This window comes from Hoplias malabaricus, chromosome 3 (genome assembly GCF_029633855.1).
Source record: "Hoplias malabaricus isolate fHopMal1 chromosome 3, fHopMal1.hap1, whole genome shotgun sequence".
Lineage (NCBI taxonomy): Eukaryota > Metazoa > Chordata > Actinopteri > Characiformes > Erythrinidae > Hoplias > Hoplias malabaricus.
The window spans coordinates 59,309,913-59,326,352 of NC_089802.1; the positions used below are offsets into that span (position 1 = coordinate 59,309,913).

General features: G+C 39.3%; 2 protein-coding genes across 7 annotated transcripts; one reads left to right on the forward strand and one right to left on the reverse strand.

Moving 5' to 3' along the window:
- Nucleotides 1–118: 118 nt before the first annotated feature.
- On the reverse strand, nt 119–12,045 carry si:ch211-201h21.5 (uncharacterized protein LOC555526 homolog). 5 transcript variants are annotated; one of them, XM_066665108.1, is made up of 7 exons: nt 6,727–6,850; nt 6,161–6,299; nt 4,261–4,452; nt 2,542–2,727; nt 1,957–2,068; nt 1,750–1,886; nt 120–911 (listed from the first exon to the last, which is right to left on the reverse strand). In XM_066665108.1, exons 3-7 carry the CDS (start codon nt 4,441–4,443, stop codon nt 549–551), a joined length of 981 nt encoding a protein of 326 aa, XP_066521205.1. In that variant the 5' UTR covers nt 4,444–4,452; nt 6,161–6,299; nt 6,727–6,850; the 3' UTR covers nt 120–548. The 5 variants fall into 5 exon arrangements, with proteins under 5 accessions (XP_066521208.1, XP_066521207.1, XP_066521205.1 ...); XM_066665109.1 differs by lacking the exon at nt 6,727–6,850 and adding an exon at nt 6,396–6,718; XM_066665111.1 differs by lacking the exons at nt 6,161–6,299; nt 6,727–6,850 and adding an exon at nt 11,995–12,045 and having other exon boundaries at nt 119–911.
- LOC136692046 (basic immunoglobulin-like variable motif-containing protein) lies at nt 7,138–15,940 on the forward strand. Of its 2 annotated transcripts, none has more exons than XM_066665105.1 (10): nt 7,138–7,234; nt 10,129–10,684; nt 12,375–12,504; nt 12,601–12,696; nt 13,374–13,478; nt 13,567–13,661; nt 14,060–14,192; nt 15,017–15,100; nt 15,293–15,389; nt 15,501–15,940. In XM_066665105.1, the coding sequence occupies exons 2-10, from the start codon at nt 10,207–10,209 to the stop codon at nt 15,804–15,806; spliced, it is 1,524 nt and encodes a 507-aa protein (XP_066521202.1). In that variant the 5' UTR covers nt 7,138–7,234; nt 10,129–10,206; the 3' UTR covers nt 15,807–15,940. The 2 variants fall into 2 exon arrangements, with proteins under 2 accessions (XP_066521202.1, XP_066521203.1); XM_066665106.1 differs by lacking the exon at nt 7,138–7,234 and adding an exon at nt 9,802–9,889.
- Nucleotides 15,941–16,440: the final 500 nt, after the last annotated feature.

The following is a 16,440-nucleotide window of genomic DNA, read 5'->3' on the forward strand; positions in this document are numbered from 1 at the left end:
GTTATATCGTTATAAACATTAACTAAAGGTAATTAAATATTTTTAAAATTGTATGGTAATACCATTTCACATTATGATCTTATCACACTGCTTTTCATGGTCTATAATCCAGTTGTAAGATGTGTTTGAGGAGAAAATAACGACTGACTGAATTTCAAGTTGTCTGTAAGTTTTCCACAGAAAATCATTTGTAAATCAGGCTGTTTAGATTTGTAGATTAACTTTCGGTAATGCAGTTACCCTCTCCTGATTTCCTACCTTAAGTGATCAGAAACAGCAAAAATAAGTCAATATTACCCACTTTTGGAGTAAGAATAGTGCAATATGCTCATCTCGGTTCATGCTTTTCAACGTTTGGGGTTCTCTCCATTGTGTAAAAAAACGGGGCTTCATGAACAAATCAGGTCGATTTTGAGCACACATACAGACAATCCGAATTTTATAAAATTGTGTTGTTGTTTTTTTTATTACAATTTAAATGTCACTTTTAATGTAAAGCAGCGAACCAGAGAAGCTGGTGCCACACCTGTCACAGAGCTGTTTAAATCCTATTCAAATGGTTGTTGCAAAGAAGCAATAAGCATAGAGCTAAACTTGCTGAGATCACAGCTCTTCATCACAAACACGCGGTGGCTCTTCTTCAGCTTGTTGGCGGGGTCCAGTGCCATGAATCCTCGGCCTAGTGTTCCGTGGAGCTCCACACGGACCGCATACTCAGTCTTCTCTGTAATCACACTGCTGTCCACACAGGCTGCTACAGCATAGGCATCGTAGGGTACGAAGCCTGGCCCAAAAAAAGCATCTTTCATCCCAATGCCAGGCTCCCTGGAGAAGGCCCAGCATTTGGAAGTGATTGTCTTCATGAAGCGAGCAGCCGCAGTGTCCTGGCTGACCAGTTTATCAAAAAACTCCTAATGAGGTCAAGGAGGTAAAGACAGTCAGTTTGCAGTACTGTGCTAAAAGCAGACCAGGCTATATTTGTGTAATATGTAATCAACCCTGTCACTACCTGCTTGTGAGAGAGAAAAAAACTACTTTGATTTTTCAGTATTTAGTCTGATTTAAATCTGTTTACTTTTTCCCCACACCTAAAAATATTTGTCTAAGAGGTTTGCTGCATTTGCTGTTCCCACTCCAAACTCAAACCTATTTAAAGAAGATTCTAAGATCTGGAGAAGTCAGTCCATTATTTTGAGAACCTTGGCTTTTTTCTTTCTTTTTTTTCTCTCTTTTGCTCAAAATTGTATCCAAGTCTTTTCTGATCATTTGAGGAAAAAGGGTGAAAGGGGGTAGACAAAATATGCAGAGAAACAGATGGACTACACTTTTTGTGGTTTGTGTTTCTTTGTAGTTCTACCAAGTGCTCCTGAGAGAATGGGCAGTGAGTGTAAAAAAAAAAAGGAGGTGGTCATAGAGCTTATCTTTGCGATGCACATATACACTGAGTATCGTTTATCTACTGCCGACAGTGCTGTGATCTACCAGATCTTGCACATTTGTTAGGAGTCTCATTTCTTTCTGTATCTTCCTGACCTCCACTACATTCTCAGCTTATTTTACTTTGTTGTTCCCTTCTTTATGCAACTGACATATTCCTAGAAATATCTCCAGAAAACTTAATTTACCTAATGCCCATTATGTTGGGAAATGTAGATCTACTCTGTTCACAGAAAAAAACAGAAGTATACAGAACGCACAATAATTGGTCAAAGAATCGATCAAACAGTGATCAATGTATTGGTCTCTTACCCAAGAAAGCTTGTTTCTACAGGTGAACTCCCATGTTGCTATGTGCGTGGGGCATAGGTATTCCTCTAAGACTATGTAAGCAGACTCGGGATCCATGATGAAATTGAACTCTGCACATGGTGTCACATTGCCCTTGCCTGCAGAAACAAACAGTGGTGAGGTGGAAACCTGCTCATTAAAGCAGCTTTAAAGCTCTAATGTTCTTACCTTCCATGTTGCCCCCCATGATATGCAAATCCTTGAGCTTTTGGGGGATGCTGGGATCCAGCTTTACAGCCAGAGCTAAATTAGTAAGAGGGCCCAGAGCCACAAGGGAGACCTTGTTCATGACAATAGATAATACATTGTGTTAGCCACAAGAGGGCAGAAAAACATAAAGCAAGATACAATTCATGTTCAAAAAATGTGTACACAGAGCTTGCATCATCTAGATAGGAAAACATTCAACGAAAGGGGACACGCCAAAGCAGCTGCAATTTTGCTTAAGGTCACCACACCTGATGTCACTGAGATGAGAAGCAGTGGAACTGTGATTGATAATGATCCAGTGCATGTGGGATTAGCAGAAATGAATGATCACCCCACACTCTTGTGCCCACCCAGTGGCCAATTTCTGATTACACGACGGGACTGAACACATTATTTTCAGAGAAAGTTTCCCCAGAAATGTATTAACTGTTTCTACCACAAAATGGGACAAAATTGGATGATGAACACAAACTTAGTTTAGAAACACTTAAGGGCATGAGAAAAATGGAGTATTCACTACACTGAATAATCTGTTCTCCTTACCTGCCCTGGGTGTTCATTCACCAATCTGATTATAGCATTAACTGCATGCTCTGTCTGTATTTCCTTTTCCCACTTGTCGGAGCCTCCATCTTCCAGTACATCTCCCAAACCATCTGTCCCGAAATGATCTTTAAACTGTGTCCCACCTCCAACCAATGGGCCAGCAGACCCTCGGAAAACTGGGATCTAAAGAGAAATATGAGCTCATTGAACTCACGTTTATAAACATCAAGGAGACCAGGAGTGAGTCCAGGTAAAAGTGAAAACTAAAGCTCTCCACTTTTTTATGTTGTACAAACCTCAGTTCCAAAGATGTTAGGACAGAATATGAAACAGCAGATAAACAGAACAGAAACATCAGAAAATCAAACTCATTTGTTAATGGTCTTTGACCAGAGGCTTGAAAGAGGGGGAGAAATACAAAGGGGATATTTTAATAGGTCATACTTTTAAACAGGTGACTTATTTTTTTCAGTAAAGACCTAGTCCTTTATGTGCAAAGATGGGTCAAGGGCCACCACTTTGCCTAAAATGCACCAGCAAATTATCCAAATGTTTAATTGCTATGTGTGATTGCAAGTTTGTAGGTATCATTAAAAACATCAGTCAGGGAAAATCCCTTAACAAAAAAATCAAGGTGTGAAATAGACAACAAAGGGCAGTAAGCTGCACATCAATAGAGGACAAGAACAGATGTGCATCTGAAGACAGACAAATTCATTCATTATCTGTAACCGCTTATCCAATTCAGGGTTGTAGTGGGTCCAGAGCCTACCTGCAATCACTGGGCGCAAGGCAGGAACACACCCTCGAGGTGGCGCCAGTCCTTCACAGGGCAACACACACACACACACACCTATGGACACTTTTGAGTCGCCAAACCACACAGTCCAAAAACTGTGGGAGGAAACCGGAGCACCCGGAGGAAACCCATGCAGACACGGAGAGAACACACCAACTCCTCACAGACAGTCACCCGGAGTGGGACTCGATCCAGGCCCCTGGAGCTGTGTCACTGCGACACTACCTGCTGCGCCACCGTGCCGCCCCAAGACGGACAAATTCCATTTTAAAAACTGGATCCATTGGTGTCTTAAGTCCCCAAGTGATTATTAAGTGTTAAAGTATATTAGGAATAGAAAGATTATATATTTACAAGAGGTGAAACATCAAATATCTGGAGTCTACCAGGAATAATTGGACTCAAGATTGGAACACACCTTGGATAAGGCACCAATTTATCACAGGGCATCATACACTGTCACTCAAACTCTCACACCTATGGACGAAAAGATAATAAACCTACCAACATGTGTTTAGGAACAGTGGGAGAACACGTTAAACTCTTCATATTAAACCCGCGACACCAGAACCCTGGAGTTGTGTGAACGACCCAACATGTTGCTCCACTGCGTCTACACCACACCCACATCAAATATTGCCTTTTTATAATTAAAAGTAATTCATTAATCACTGCTTGTCACATTCTGCCCTAAGCGTTTTGGAGCTGATGATTACGTTTCACACAATACTATGCCGTATCATCACAAAGAAAATGTGTATCTCGATTGTTAGTTTACCAGACACCACTTTTTAACACAGAAGCTGGCCTTCACTTTCATGATGAATGGACCAATTGAAATGTTCCAAAATGTCTTTGAAAAAAAAAATCTTTTTACATTTTACTCGAGTTGCTATTCTTATATGTAAATAACCCACCTGAGTTCGCTGACAGACTGACAGAACACGGAGCACGTTCTGACAGACGTTGTCCACATCTGTGTTCCCAAAGCAGCAGGTGATAGCCAGGACCTTCACACTGGGTGCAGACAGGGCCAGCATTATAGCCTGGGCATCGTCAATGCCACAGTCGGTGTCAATGATCATCAGCTTCTGACTCATTTTGTTTTCCTAGAAGCCACATCATCCATTTATCAGTGCGATGACCTTCAGCAACATTCAGACAAACTTATTCACTGCCTAGCAAACACACCACCAAGAAAGATAACTCCAAAGCCCCTTGACCTTCTCAAAAATATTGACATATTTTCACTTTTCAGAAAAACAGCACACAGCTTCATGAAAATCTTTGTAGTCATCATTGCTCAAATTCTCTCCATTCACAGTTTAAAATGTCTTTTCTTGCGTTTACATTCAGGGTACCAGAAGAGGTTTATGTGATATAAAACAGTCCACTTTTTGGGTGAATACTGTGGTTGCAGGTAGGAAGAGAGCTGGGTAGACCCTATGTGAAGGTCTAATGGCTTGGCATAGGATTATTTTAAATCTTATTCTGTGTAAAATTACAATCACCAGGTTTTGAGAAATATTCCTGTTTATCCTGTTGTATTATTGCTAAATGATGATTCCAATTTAGAGTTTAAAGACTAAATAGAATATGGCACATATATTGTACAGACATGGTTTCTCTCACATAATCTTACTGTATGAGATTGATTACCTATCTATTTAATTAAGACCATTGTTGTTTGTTAGTCAGCAATGTAATGTAGAGATGGGACATGAACGGACTGGTGGGAGGAGAAGGGTAAAGGGAGATTGTACTATTTACCTAACAAGAAAAAAGTAACCAAAAAACATATTAAATTCATTCTGGTCTGCTTTGATTCTAACTCTTACATAAAATAATTAATAATTAAAATATAAACAATTTCTCAATAGAAATACAACAGAGTGTAAAATCAGCCTTTAAAGAACAAAAGAGCTCAATGTGGACATTTTATTGTTAGATATTTAGGAAATGATAATAAATAAATAAAATAAAATAAAATAGCATTCAGCCTCCTGAAATATTTCTGGGGTGTAGAAGAGAGATGTAAGTATTTACACTTGTCATCTGTGAGACAATATTCTTATCAAAGGGAAAACATCATTTCACAAGAGCAGAATTTAGAAAAATGCTTAAACACTAATTTCAATGAAAATAAACATAACCTTGTTAACACGTATATGTGGTGTTTGTTATTTGCTGGAAGACATGTCATCTGTGTCAAAAATGGTCATCGCCGTGGTGAAACCAGGGTTGAAGACCAGCAGTGGTGGGTTACGTGAAGATAAAGACGGGGACTAATTATGTATTCATAAAGGGGATCAGTCTCTCACTGGCAGCAGGACAGAGCAACCAGTGATAGCTGCCGTTCAGCCAGTGCCACATGTCAGTGACCATGACCCTCTTTTTCATGATTTTATTTGCATAAAAAAATGTATATATATATATAATGCATTTTTGTATTTTATCTAAAATAGATCCTGTGCTGAAACTATGACTGTAATAATGATTCAATATCAGTAATTTAGTTCTCTTCTGTTTGTTTGCATTGTACAGTTCTGTCACACCGGCCAATGTTCATGTTCATACCGGGAAACCTTTATCACATAAATGTACAGAAATCAAGGTGTTATTCTTAGAAACCATACTCTATGAATAACAGCTGCTTCTAAAGCAGATAATTCTATAAATTAGGGTCCATTAACCACAGTCCTCAGAGAGACTACCACTGTCGTCTTCGCTGAACTGGGACAGAAGCAACATGTTTCAAACAAGAACACCTGCCTTTAAACTGCAAACAGAAAAGAGTTCTGGCTTAGCTTTACTCACTATGACATGAAGTGACTGTAACTGTGGACTCTGCGGCCTGTAGATTTGTACAGAACCAGCTGTCCTTGAGTTATTTTCCTGAGATATCACCTCTATGATTCACTGCTGGAAGTCCAAAGTACTCTCTTCTCCCTGTGCCCTTCACAATGTAAAACATTCAGCAGAGACACACTGGCTGTGCTCCAGTTTCATTCATTTCTGTTTCCTCATGTGAAATAGTAACGTGTAAACCTACCAGCCCATTGCAGGAAACCACTGCTGTTTCCTTTTTACATATTAAATGTTGCAATGAACTTGTGGTTAAGCTTTAAAAAAAACTTTACAGAACTGTGGACTAAATCAATCGACCATTTACAGCAGCCTAGTCATTTACCAGACATACAGCTAATATTGCTAGTTTCACCCTATGGGTCGACCAAAAGCAATAATATTTTACATACTGTGACAGCATAGGCTACATTTTCATATGAATTTTAACAACGAAAAGTAGAAGCTGTAACTGTAAAAAAAAAGGAGGGCGCTAACAGCGCTGATTTCAGAAGCAATGTTGTTCACACTGAGCTTACAGCCACGTTGAATATAGTTCACAGACACCCTCACAGGCGAAAAGGCCAGAGTAAGCGTTGTTCCTCTCGAAGTGCCCTATGTAGGCTGAATGGGCGCTGTTTGTAGCACGGCCTATATAGCAACCGCTGCCCACAGTCTGCGAAAATGGAGCGCAGCCCTGTCTCTCAACTCTTACCTCGACGGTGCTTCCCTATTAACACAATTCAAACGGAGGGGTGACGGGGCACATACTCATTTATACAGAGAGCTTTATGGTGAACTTTAAACAGACTACACTAATATTGGTCTATACTTGTACGATAATTCAATGTATGCCCTATGTACTTCAATATTAGATCTGTTAATCGGAGCTGGGAGAGTTTGTGTGTTAAAGTCCCCCCACGATTGTCGCAGTGGTACACTCCGCCGAAGCCCTCTAACAGAAAGAGAAGGGATTGAGAAGTGGTGGATGTGTTTATTCATTTATTCATGTGTCTGTTTTATCCTCGTGGAGTCGCTCGAGTTAAGGTAGGGGGTGTGTATTTAATCTGCTATCATTTGTGCAGTTTGTGTTCGAAAAGCATAACTGTGTTTCATCCTGCGTTTTAACAGCATCCCGTCACTCTGGTCTCCTCCAGAGAAGAGGGTGGAGGATTAATACTAATGCAGGCAGCGTTATAGACACACTGACAACCTCTTGATCCTAGAAATAGTGCCACATTAAGTGTCTTGTTCTGGGGAGCTATTTTAAATGACCGTGAACTCCGCTGTGGTGAGTTTCGGCCCGTAGAGCTTGTGTCGAAGATGATGCTAACATGGTCCTGAGTGGGTGTGATCACAGTTCCAGTGTGGTGTTGTGGTCGAGGCTGTTAAGATATAAATGTATAACATCCAGGAGAGCAGAACTGGCCTGAACAATTTCAAGGGGCTATAGTGTAAAGACGCCCCTCCGTATAACAGCAAGTGTTTTACCGATATAACTTACTAATATGTCCACGTTGTGTTTTTGTTGATTTGTTATTCTTTTGTTGTTTGAGGTTCCTATACGTATAACTAACTTCTCTAAATGTAATTTTAATGAACAGAAATGGTTATATAGGAGTTTAATCTATGAACACACAGGGAATTTAAATACTGTCATTCCCACAGTTTAATAATGGGTAAACAAAGGACCTCTAATATGAGCATATTTATTGTCGGCCCATCCAACATGTCACAAAAACATTGGTGAAGTCAAATACTGAAACTGAGGAATCATTCTTTCCTTTTCTGTAACCTCTTCATCTCGTTCAGAGCCGTGGTGGTCTGGAAGCTTACTGAGAATTACTATGCATAAGGTCATCACACACTCACACACAAAGACTCACACCCTTCACCCATCTACCAACGTAAGGACCTGGGGAAACCCACACAGGCAGGGGAGAACACACAGACAGAATTCCTCACAGACAGTCACCTGAGGCAGGTTTGACCCAAGGAATCCAAGATCCTGGAGCTGTGTGGCATCAACACAACCTGCAGCACCACCAGGTCACCCTGGGGTTTACTTCTGGATCACAAACACCCTCCCAAAATGTAGGTCTATTAGTTGGAGCTCCATCACTTCATAACCCAGTGCTGATGGGTTTGCTTTTACACCGCTATAGATATACACCATGATAGAAGAAATCTTTGCAAAACACAGAAGTCGTAGGTGTTTAGAAGTCGTGAGTTAACTAACTTAGTTGTTGAAAAGCCACTGTTTTTTTGCATGGCTCAGTGTTTCCCAGCTCCAGTGCCATGGGTCACCTGAACTGCAGAGTTGTGTTTTTTCCAGTTATCACACACCTGATTCAACTCAGGAGGAACTTAAGTCAGTGATGTAACATGGGTGCAAGAAAGGTGAAGTTGTACCATACGTCTAAAATAAAAAACAGGTATAAATGCTACAGCTGTATTCAGTTGGTGGTGTCAGGTTTTGCTTATATGCAGTCCACAGTCCTTATAATATTATTATTATTTGCATTTTTATGCTTGTAATCAATGTGTTGCACACCTAGTTTACACCTATGAGAATAGTCTATATGAAAGGATAAATGCTTGTAGAGAAAATTCACTTGGGATGTGGGTCATTGAGGTCTGTAGCCTGGGACAGTTTGATGTTTTCACTGCTGAAATACTGCTTCAGGTCAAAGATACAAGTTTAGTAGAGCAAGGAAATCAGCAAACCGTGTTACAGAAAGGACCTCCTGGACAAGTGTAGATGTTTCCAAGAGTGAAGTCAAGTATATGTAACGACATCTGACACATGTAGTAATAATAGTAATTATAATAATAATAACAATAATAATAATAATAGTAGTAATAATAATAATGGATAATTTAAAAAAATGTTAAATGCTGTTTTCCAATTTTCTTCTGTCCCTGACTGAAATTAATTTAAGAATTATATTTTAATTTAATTTAATTATTAGGTTACTCTACACACAGTGTTCAGTATTCAGCCACTAGTAATATATAAAATAATGCAGTGTGAAGGTCATGATTCAGCTGCACTAAATTAACAAAATCTGATCTAGGTGGAAACTAATAGCTTAATATGCATTGTGTTTGTTTAAAAAATCATTTAACTGATTTATATTAAATGTCAAACATTCTTCCATTCTTTTGTCATTGTATGGTAACTAAAAATGACCTAAGTAGTTGGAAATGGCAAGCAAGAAGAATTTGCTCCCTATTTGTCACTGCATTTATGATGTCCATCAAGGAAAAAGTGCTGCAAACGCATGTGCATGGATTTGAGAATAATTTCCATCCATCCATTATCTGTAACCGCTTATCCAATTTAGGGTCGCGGGGGGTCCAGAGCCTACCTGGAATCATCGGGCGCAAGGCGGGAATACACCCTGGAGGGGACGCCAGTCCTTCACAGGGCAACACAGACACACACACATTCACTCACACCTACGGACACTTTCGAGTCGCCAATCCACCTGCAACGTGTGTTTTTGGACTGTGGGAGGAAACCGGAGCACCCGGAGGAAACCCACGCGGACACGGGGAGAACACACCAACTCCTCACAGACAGTCACCCAGAGCTGGAATCGAACCCACAACCTCCAGGCCCCTGGAGCTGTGTGACTGCGACACTACCTGCTGCGCCACCATGCCGCCCTGAGAATAATTTGGTTTCCAAAAATATCTGTGAGTTTTGGTTTAAATTATTTAAAGATAGATTATTACTGTAAAATTGTTGTGAATTTTTCATAATTATTACCATTGTCATATATTACACAAAAGTTACCTTAAAATGACAAAAGAGCAGATGAAAGTTAGAACTTTTATTTCTAATTATACACTACACAAAAACCTATTTGTACGCTTAACAGTTCAGAGATGTTCCCCTTGTCTGACTGATTCTGTCTCCATTTTGTCTAAACCAGGATTAAGCCGTCACCTCAGATCCATATCATCTGGACTGTAACCTGCAATAGGTGATTCACTTGTCACTCAAGTGTTCAATGCCTAACACTGCAGAAAGTGAAGGCGGTAACGTATCTGATGCCAGTGATCCGGTGGCTCCAGTGCGGGCCCCGGTCAGAGAGGATGACCGCAGCTTCCTGAGCCCCTTCACCCGCGACTCGCTGAGAGCCAGACGGGCCTCCAGCGCCGAGCTGCAGCTTCCATGGACCTGCCCGGTCACACACTCCCGGGAGAAATTCTACACTGTCTGCTCAGACTACGCTCTACTCAACCAGGCCAGACCCATCAGTACCCCCAGAGAGACCCCCCAAGCCAGCTCCGATAGCGGGGCTTCACAGACTCAGTCCAAAACCGCCGCTGTTTCTCAACCTCAGTCTCAGTCTGGAGGAAGCCACACACCCTTAGCTGAAGATTGTGATATGGAAGAGGTGTTGTGCAGCAACACTAAGCCTGTGTTAGCCTGGGAGATCGATACCACTGATTTCGATGCTGTTTTAACCCGAAAAACCAGGACAAGTAAGTCTCTTCACATGTTTTAAAGAGATAGTTCAGCTACAAATCTAAAAAGTAAAGACAAAATTTATAAAGATGAAAAAACATTGTGAGAACATTGTGTATAAATAAGTATAATGTGCTGGCTTTTACTATGAAGCTACAATCTTACTGCGGGGGAACAAAATAAGGAAAATGCTGGTTTTCAATGCCATTGCTTATGTAACCTTATGGCACTGTCCAGTGACATAACTGTCATCTGTCTGCATGCCTCTGATGTAAAGTAAAGGCAATATTATATTAAGGACATGTAATCCTGTAGTGTTGTATCACATCAAGATAAAGTTTTCAAAATGCTTTGTTTCTTTGTTTATGAATTACTGTAAATCCCAAAAGGGAAAGTTCATATAGAGAAAACAATCCAAGGTGTTCTGTGTGATTCCAAGGAAACTAACATTAATCTCAGTTCATGACAGCTCACCCCTCTCACCAGGATAAAAAACAGCAGGGTTTTAGCACAGGGTTTAATTATATTTAATAACCTCAAAAGGACACTCACCAAAATGTAACCTGCATTTGTGGAGAACATGCGTACTCGCATTCTACTCCAGAGTGAGATAAAGTTAAAAGACTATCAAAACTCTTTCCGATTATATATATAGAAGGTTGGAAGAACTTTTGATAAACTGCAACTGGTTTGGGTTAGTTTTTTAGTTTTTGTTGGCTGGTAACAGAATGAAGGCAGAGAGAAGCTAAACTTACTGCTAGGATGAATATTGTAGAAAAATATTATAACTGTAGTAACAGTGACAAGAACAATGAAGAGGATAACAAACCTTAAGCTAACTAGGCTTATTAACGAGGCTAACTAAATAAATTTCCTCAGTTTTGGCTTCTTTTCTTTTTATGAATATGGTTTCCATTCTGTCTTCACTAAGAGAATGTTGTCTAAGTTTATTCAACAAACTAGGTAAGTGTTAGTTACACAAATGTGTTTTCCTGGCCTGGATATGTTTGCAGTCCAGTGAGTTAACAGTGAGTAGAAAACACTGATAGAAAAAAATACGAAAACAACACACAATTTTCAGCTGATCACACGGAGGAATACTAAGGTCTGCAATATAATACTGACATGAAAATTAGCATTTTAAATTTTACTTTTTTAGGGGAAAAAACCCAATGGTCTTAACCCAATCCATGTTATTACATGCATAAAATTAGTGCAGCCCTAAAAACTGAAAAACAGTGTGTAGTTAAAACAGAAAACTATACTTTACCAGTTTTAATATTGAAAAATAATGTTGCCTAATCTTAATTGCTTTAAAGCCACTTACTTCAGTAAAACAGGGCTCCGAACCAGTGTTGCTTGATTTGTTGAGAACAAAGTGAACTCTGTAATAGTGTGACTCGTCAGTTTTGCAGAGCTAATGGAAATTCCAATGATAAGTTAGTTCCTTTTTTTTTGTTTTTTGTTTTTTTTGGACACTCATCCTGTAAGCCAATTCCAGACCACTTCTACCAGTGTATGATATATTTTAGTAGCAACACATTTTAATTAGAAGATTAAAATGCTTTTAATTAAGGATGTGTATTTTGATGTAAATTGGATCATTTAAGGCCATGCCTTACAATGTAAGCTTACCAGGTCTAGTGTAAAACCCCTGTGATATAGGCAAACCTATAACATTCGTTTTTATACTTTTTTTTTTGTCAGGTAATATTAAGAAATTTGCTCCAAAGAAAATGAAGTCATCTGACCGCTCAAGCAGAAACCTGCTGGATTTAACACCACAAGCTTCTCTGGAGGAGATCAAGCAGAGAAAAGTGCTGGACCTGCGCAGATGGTACAAGTGCAGCTCATCACTTCATGCACATTCATCCAGTAATGTATTAACAGACAGAAAGTCATTTTCCCGTCCCCCGTTTTTCTACATCTTTAGGTACTGCATCAGCCGCCCTCAGTATAAAACGTCATGTGGAATTTCTTCACTTGTCTCTTGTTGGAACTTCCTGTACAGCACATTAGGAGCTGGAAGGTATGTGACTTACAGCTCTACAGCTTTTGGACTTTTGCTCATTTCATTAATCGCAGTGAACATACACCATCAGTTAAAATTTTACCTGATACCAACTGAATCAGATTTTTTTCCTAATTGTCTTTACTTACAAGTTGATGTGTATGCATGTTAATCAATTTCAAAACATTTAAATATATGTAATTTCATTTTTTAAACAGCTTCATCATTATTGCTGTTGGAAAATAAAATATGAATCTGAAATGCAGGCAGAAAAATATATATTTTTAGTGAAATGGTAAATAGCAGATGGTTTGATCTGTCAAAAAAATTTTAGTAGGGATGAAACATAGCAGCATTTTTGCTGATATTAACTAGAGTCTCAGAAGGATGGGTATTCAGTAGGACAGACTTTGAAGATTCTTCCATGAAATCGCATGAAAATAGAGAACCATTTTAAAAGCCATGTTTATATATATATATATATATATATATATATATATAAGCTAATGGTTTTTAAATATTATTCTCTTTATATATATATATATATATATATATATATATATAAAAAGAAAATAATATTTAAAAACCATTAGCTTTGTCTCTGTTGTTTTTATAGCACACTTGTACACTTCATACATATAGCTGTCATAAATCTGTAATTAAAGAAAACTAGTAACCTTTTAATTTTTTGACAGCCTTCCACCCATTTCCCAGGAGGAAGCCCTACATATTCTGGGTTTCCAGCCTCCGTTTGAAGAAATCAAGTTTGGACCCTTTACTGGCAATGCCACATTAATGCGGTATGATTCTTCTCTTTTCTCTTGGCATATATAAGAAAGTGGAAGTTGTTGCAGTATTTTTACCGTCTCTGTTTTGGTTTTGGAGCAGATGGTTCAGACAAATCAACGATCATTTTCGAGTTCGAGGATGCTCTTATATTTTATATAAACCCCATGGGAAGCACAAGACAGCAGGAGAGACTGGTGAGCAAAATATTTTGTATTATTTAAAGTGATGATGGGTCACACACAAAGAAAAGAGTTTAAGCTAGTAATCAAAGTTTAAAACCACCATGTTTATACAGGCTGGTCAGCCATGTTCCAACAGCTGGGCTCATATAGAGCTGTGTTTATTCTTAATTATTCTCCTCAGCTAGTCTCCTTACATAAAATATTTGACTGTGCGCAACGGACCCATCAGAAAGATGACAAAACAACCCTCTGGGATCTTTTTCAGTGTAATGTTTGAGTTCACTAGTTTATAGGCCTATGCTGTGTTGGCATGTTATTGTGGCACATGGACAGGAAAAATAGCCTGATTTTCCAGAGCACACTGCACACCATATTATAATGCTCTGTTTGTTGCTCTTCCATTTGTACAGCTGAGGGAGCTTTGCTAAAGTTGACGCAGGGACTGAGGGATGAGTCTATGGCCTACATTTACCATTGTCAGAACCATTACTTCTGCCCTGTAGGATTTGAGGCAACACCATTAAAAGCAGCCAAAGCTTACAGGTACAGTACAGAAACAGGAACTCATTTTCTTCCTTATGGCTCTTTTCCACTGAATGGTACCTGCTGTACTTTACTTGGTCCTGCTGTGGTTTCTGCTTTTCCATTAGGCAAATATTGTACCTGGAACTGGGTTTTAGTTCCTGCTTGCTCGTGGTTCCAAGTGAGCTGAGTACGAAGTAAATTGCGATGTGTACATTTTGCAGAGCACTGACTGAGCACAGGGACTTGTTAATCACAGTGGAATGCAGCTCTCCAGCACAAACTAGACCATTTTAAAATCTCCACTCTGCAGTAGTGATCAGGTTTGTTTTTATCTCACTCACAACAGTAGCTTGTAAAATTATGGTGTTTTTTGAAAAGTTACGAATGCTTCTTGGACAGAGCCAGACAGCCTAGCAAGGAACAAATATACTCTACTGCTTTGTCTGAACTTGTGTTCAGTCCCACAAAAAAAAGCCTCACAAAATACATGTAAATAAATGAATAATATGTTCATTATTTGTGGATTCCAAAGCTTGCGTCTCCCATTACAGACTGTGTTTGTAATGTCAATGACTACATTTTGGGGGAAGCCATTGTAATGGGAAACCAACCAGTACCAGGGACCAAAATAGCGAGTAGAGTCGAGTACAGCAGGTACCATGCAGTGGAAAATTTACATTAGTTTTTCAGTGTTGCACTTTAAATTTCTGTGAACTGACTGGTAAGGTTCTCAGTCTGTAATAATGAACCCAATGAAACAATATGAAATAATGAAACAAGTCATAAATTTATCAACTACAGTAAAGTTGTCAAAGAATCTACTACCTTTTTTTTTGCCACAGGGGACCACTTCCTTTGAATGAAATGGAGCACTGGATCCTTATTGGGGAGCCAAGCAGAAAACACCCTGCCATCCACTGTAAAAAGTACATTTACTTTGGTTTCATCTCTATATTATGATTATGGTATGCAATGGCTTTTCAAAATGGTAGGTGTACACAGGTTTAGCATAGGATTTTTATAGGCACTGAAATTTTTATTTGCTACTTCTGTGCATTTTCCCTTTTTAATTTGTAGTATTCTGCAGAGCCTGTTACAATGCATTAATTTGTTTTTAGATGGGCAGATATTGTGACAGACCTGAACACACAGAACCCAGAGTACTTGGACATTCGCCACACAGAAAGAGGCATTCAGATTCGGAAAACTAAGAAGGTTAGTAATGGAGGAATTAAATCCCAGCCATTTCATAAAATACAGTTGCAGCTGAATGTCTTATTGATAGTTTTCAGCTTAGATTAGATTTTCATTTCTTCTTCCTTTCAGGTGGGAGGCAACCTACACTGTCTCATGGCATTTCAAAGGGTGAACTGGCAAAAGCTTGGACCTTGGGCGTTGAACTTGGAGAACCTGAGGCATGACCTGCACCAACAGGGGGCAGAGCAGAGGAGCCAGGCTTCAGCAGATGAGGGTCTAGATGACAGGGCGTCCAAACACTTAGGGCGTATAGGCCGGTCCCACAGTACGGGAAACCAGAAGTCTGATCAGGCGTGGAAACGTCTTTCCAACACTGCAGAGTACAGGCACAGAGCTTCTCCTGACAGTGACCTGGATGAGGACATTACTGACTGATCGAGTAGTCTGTCTGCCCACATACCTGTTTAAGCCAATTGAGGTTAAGCTAGATTAGGACTGGGGGTCAAGATTGCTGATCAAGACATGCCCTCTGATCAATTCACAGGCTTCTACAGAAAACACATTGGTAAAAATGGGTAGATCATGAGAATTGTGCATTTATCTATAAACCAAATCTTAGGGCAAATGTTTTTATTTGTGTGCAGATTCATCAATGTCATTCCAGACATGTGCTTCTTTGGACTTGGTGTTCATTATCTCATTATCTGGAGCACAATATGGACTAATGTAACAAACAGTAATTAAACATTAAGTACATAGAGTTCCTGTCAATGCATAGAACACTTTCAAAAGTGCATAAACATGAATAGTACATGTCAGGATTTAGAATGAGAATGAGGATTTAGAATTGAGAAGCCTAGAGTGAATGTTTTAATCATTTTGAGAGCCCTGGGCTGAAGAAAGCTTTTTATTGGATTCAGTAAACTGTGAATCAATGAGATGACATGATCTTATTTTGTATGGTTGCTAAATATGAGTTTGAAGACTTTTAGTGAAAAGATGTAAAGCATGGTGGCTTTCATGTACGTGCACTGTGATGTCCATTCTCAATTTAACACACCATATCTGA

Bases quoted from the DNA above. Each gene is read 5' to 3' on its own strand.
- si:ch211-201h21.5 (XM_066665111.1), bottom strand. From the start codon at position 4,443: ATGAGTCAGAAGCTGATGATCATTGACACCGACTGTGGCATTGACGAT. The intron at 2,728-4,260 runs GTGGGTTATTTA...ATTTCTCTTTAG, and splicing joins CAGTCTGTCAGCGAACTCAG to ATCCCAGTTTTCCGAGGGTC. The intron at 912-1,749 runs GTAAGAGACCAA...TGACCTCATTAG, and splicing joins GTAGAAACAAGCTTTCTTGG to GAGTTTTTTGATAAACTGGT.
- LOC136692046 (XM_066665105.1), top strand. From the start codon at position 10,207: ATGCCTAACACTGCAGAAAGTGAAGGCGGTAACGTATCTGATGCCAGT. The intron at 10,685-12,374 runs GTAAGTCTCTTC...TTTTTTTGTCAG, and splicing joins AACCCGAAAAACCAGGACAA to GTAATATTAAGAAATTTGCT. The intron at 14,193-15,016 runs GTACAGTACAGA...TTTTTGCCACAG, and splicing joins AAAGCAGCCAAAGCTTACAG to GGGACCACTTCCTTTGAATG.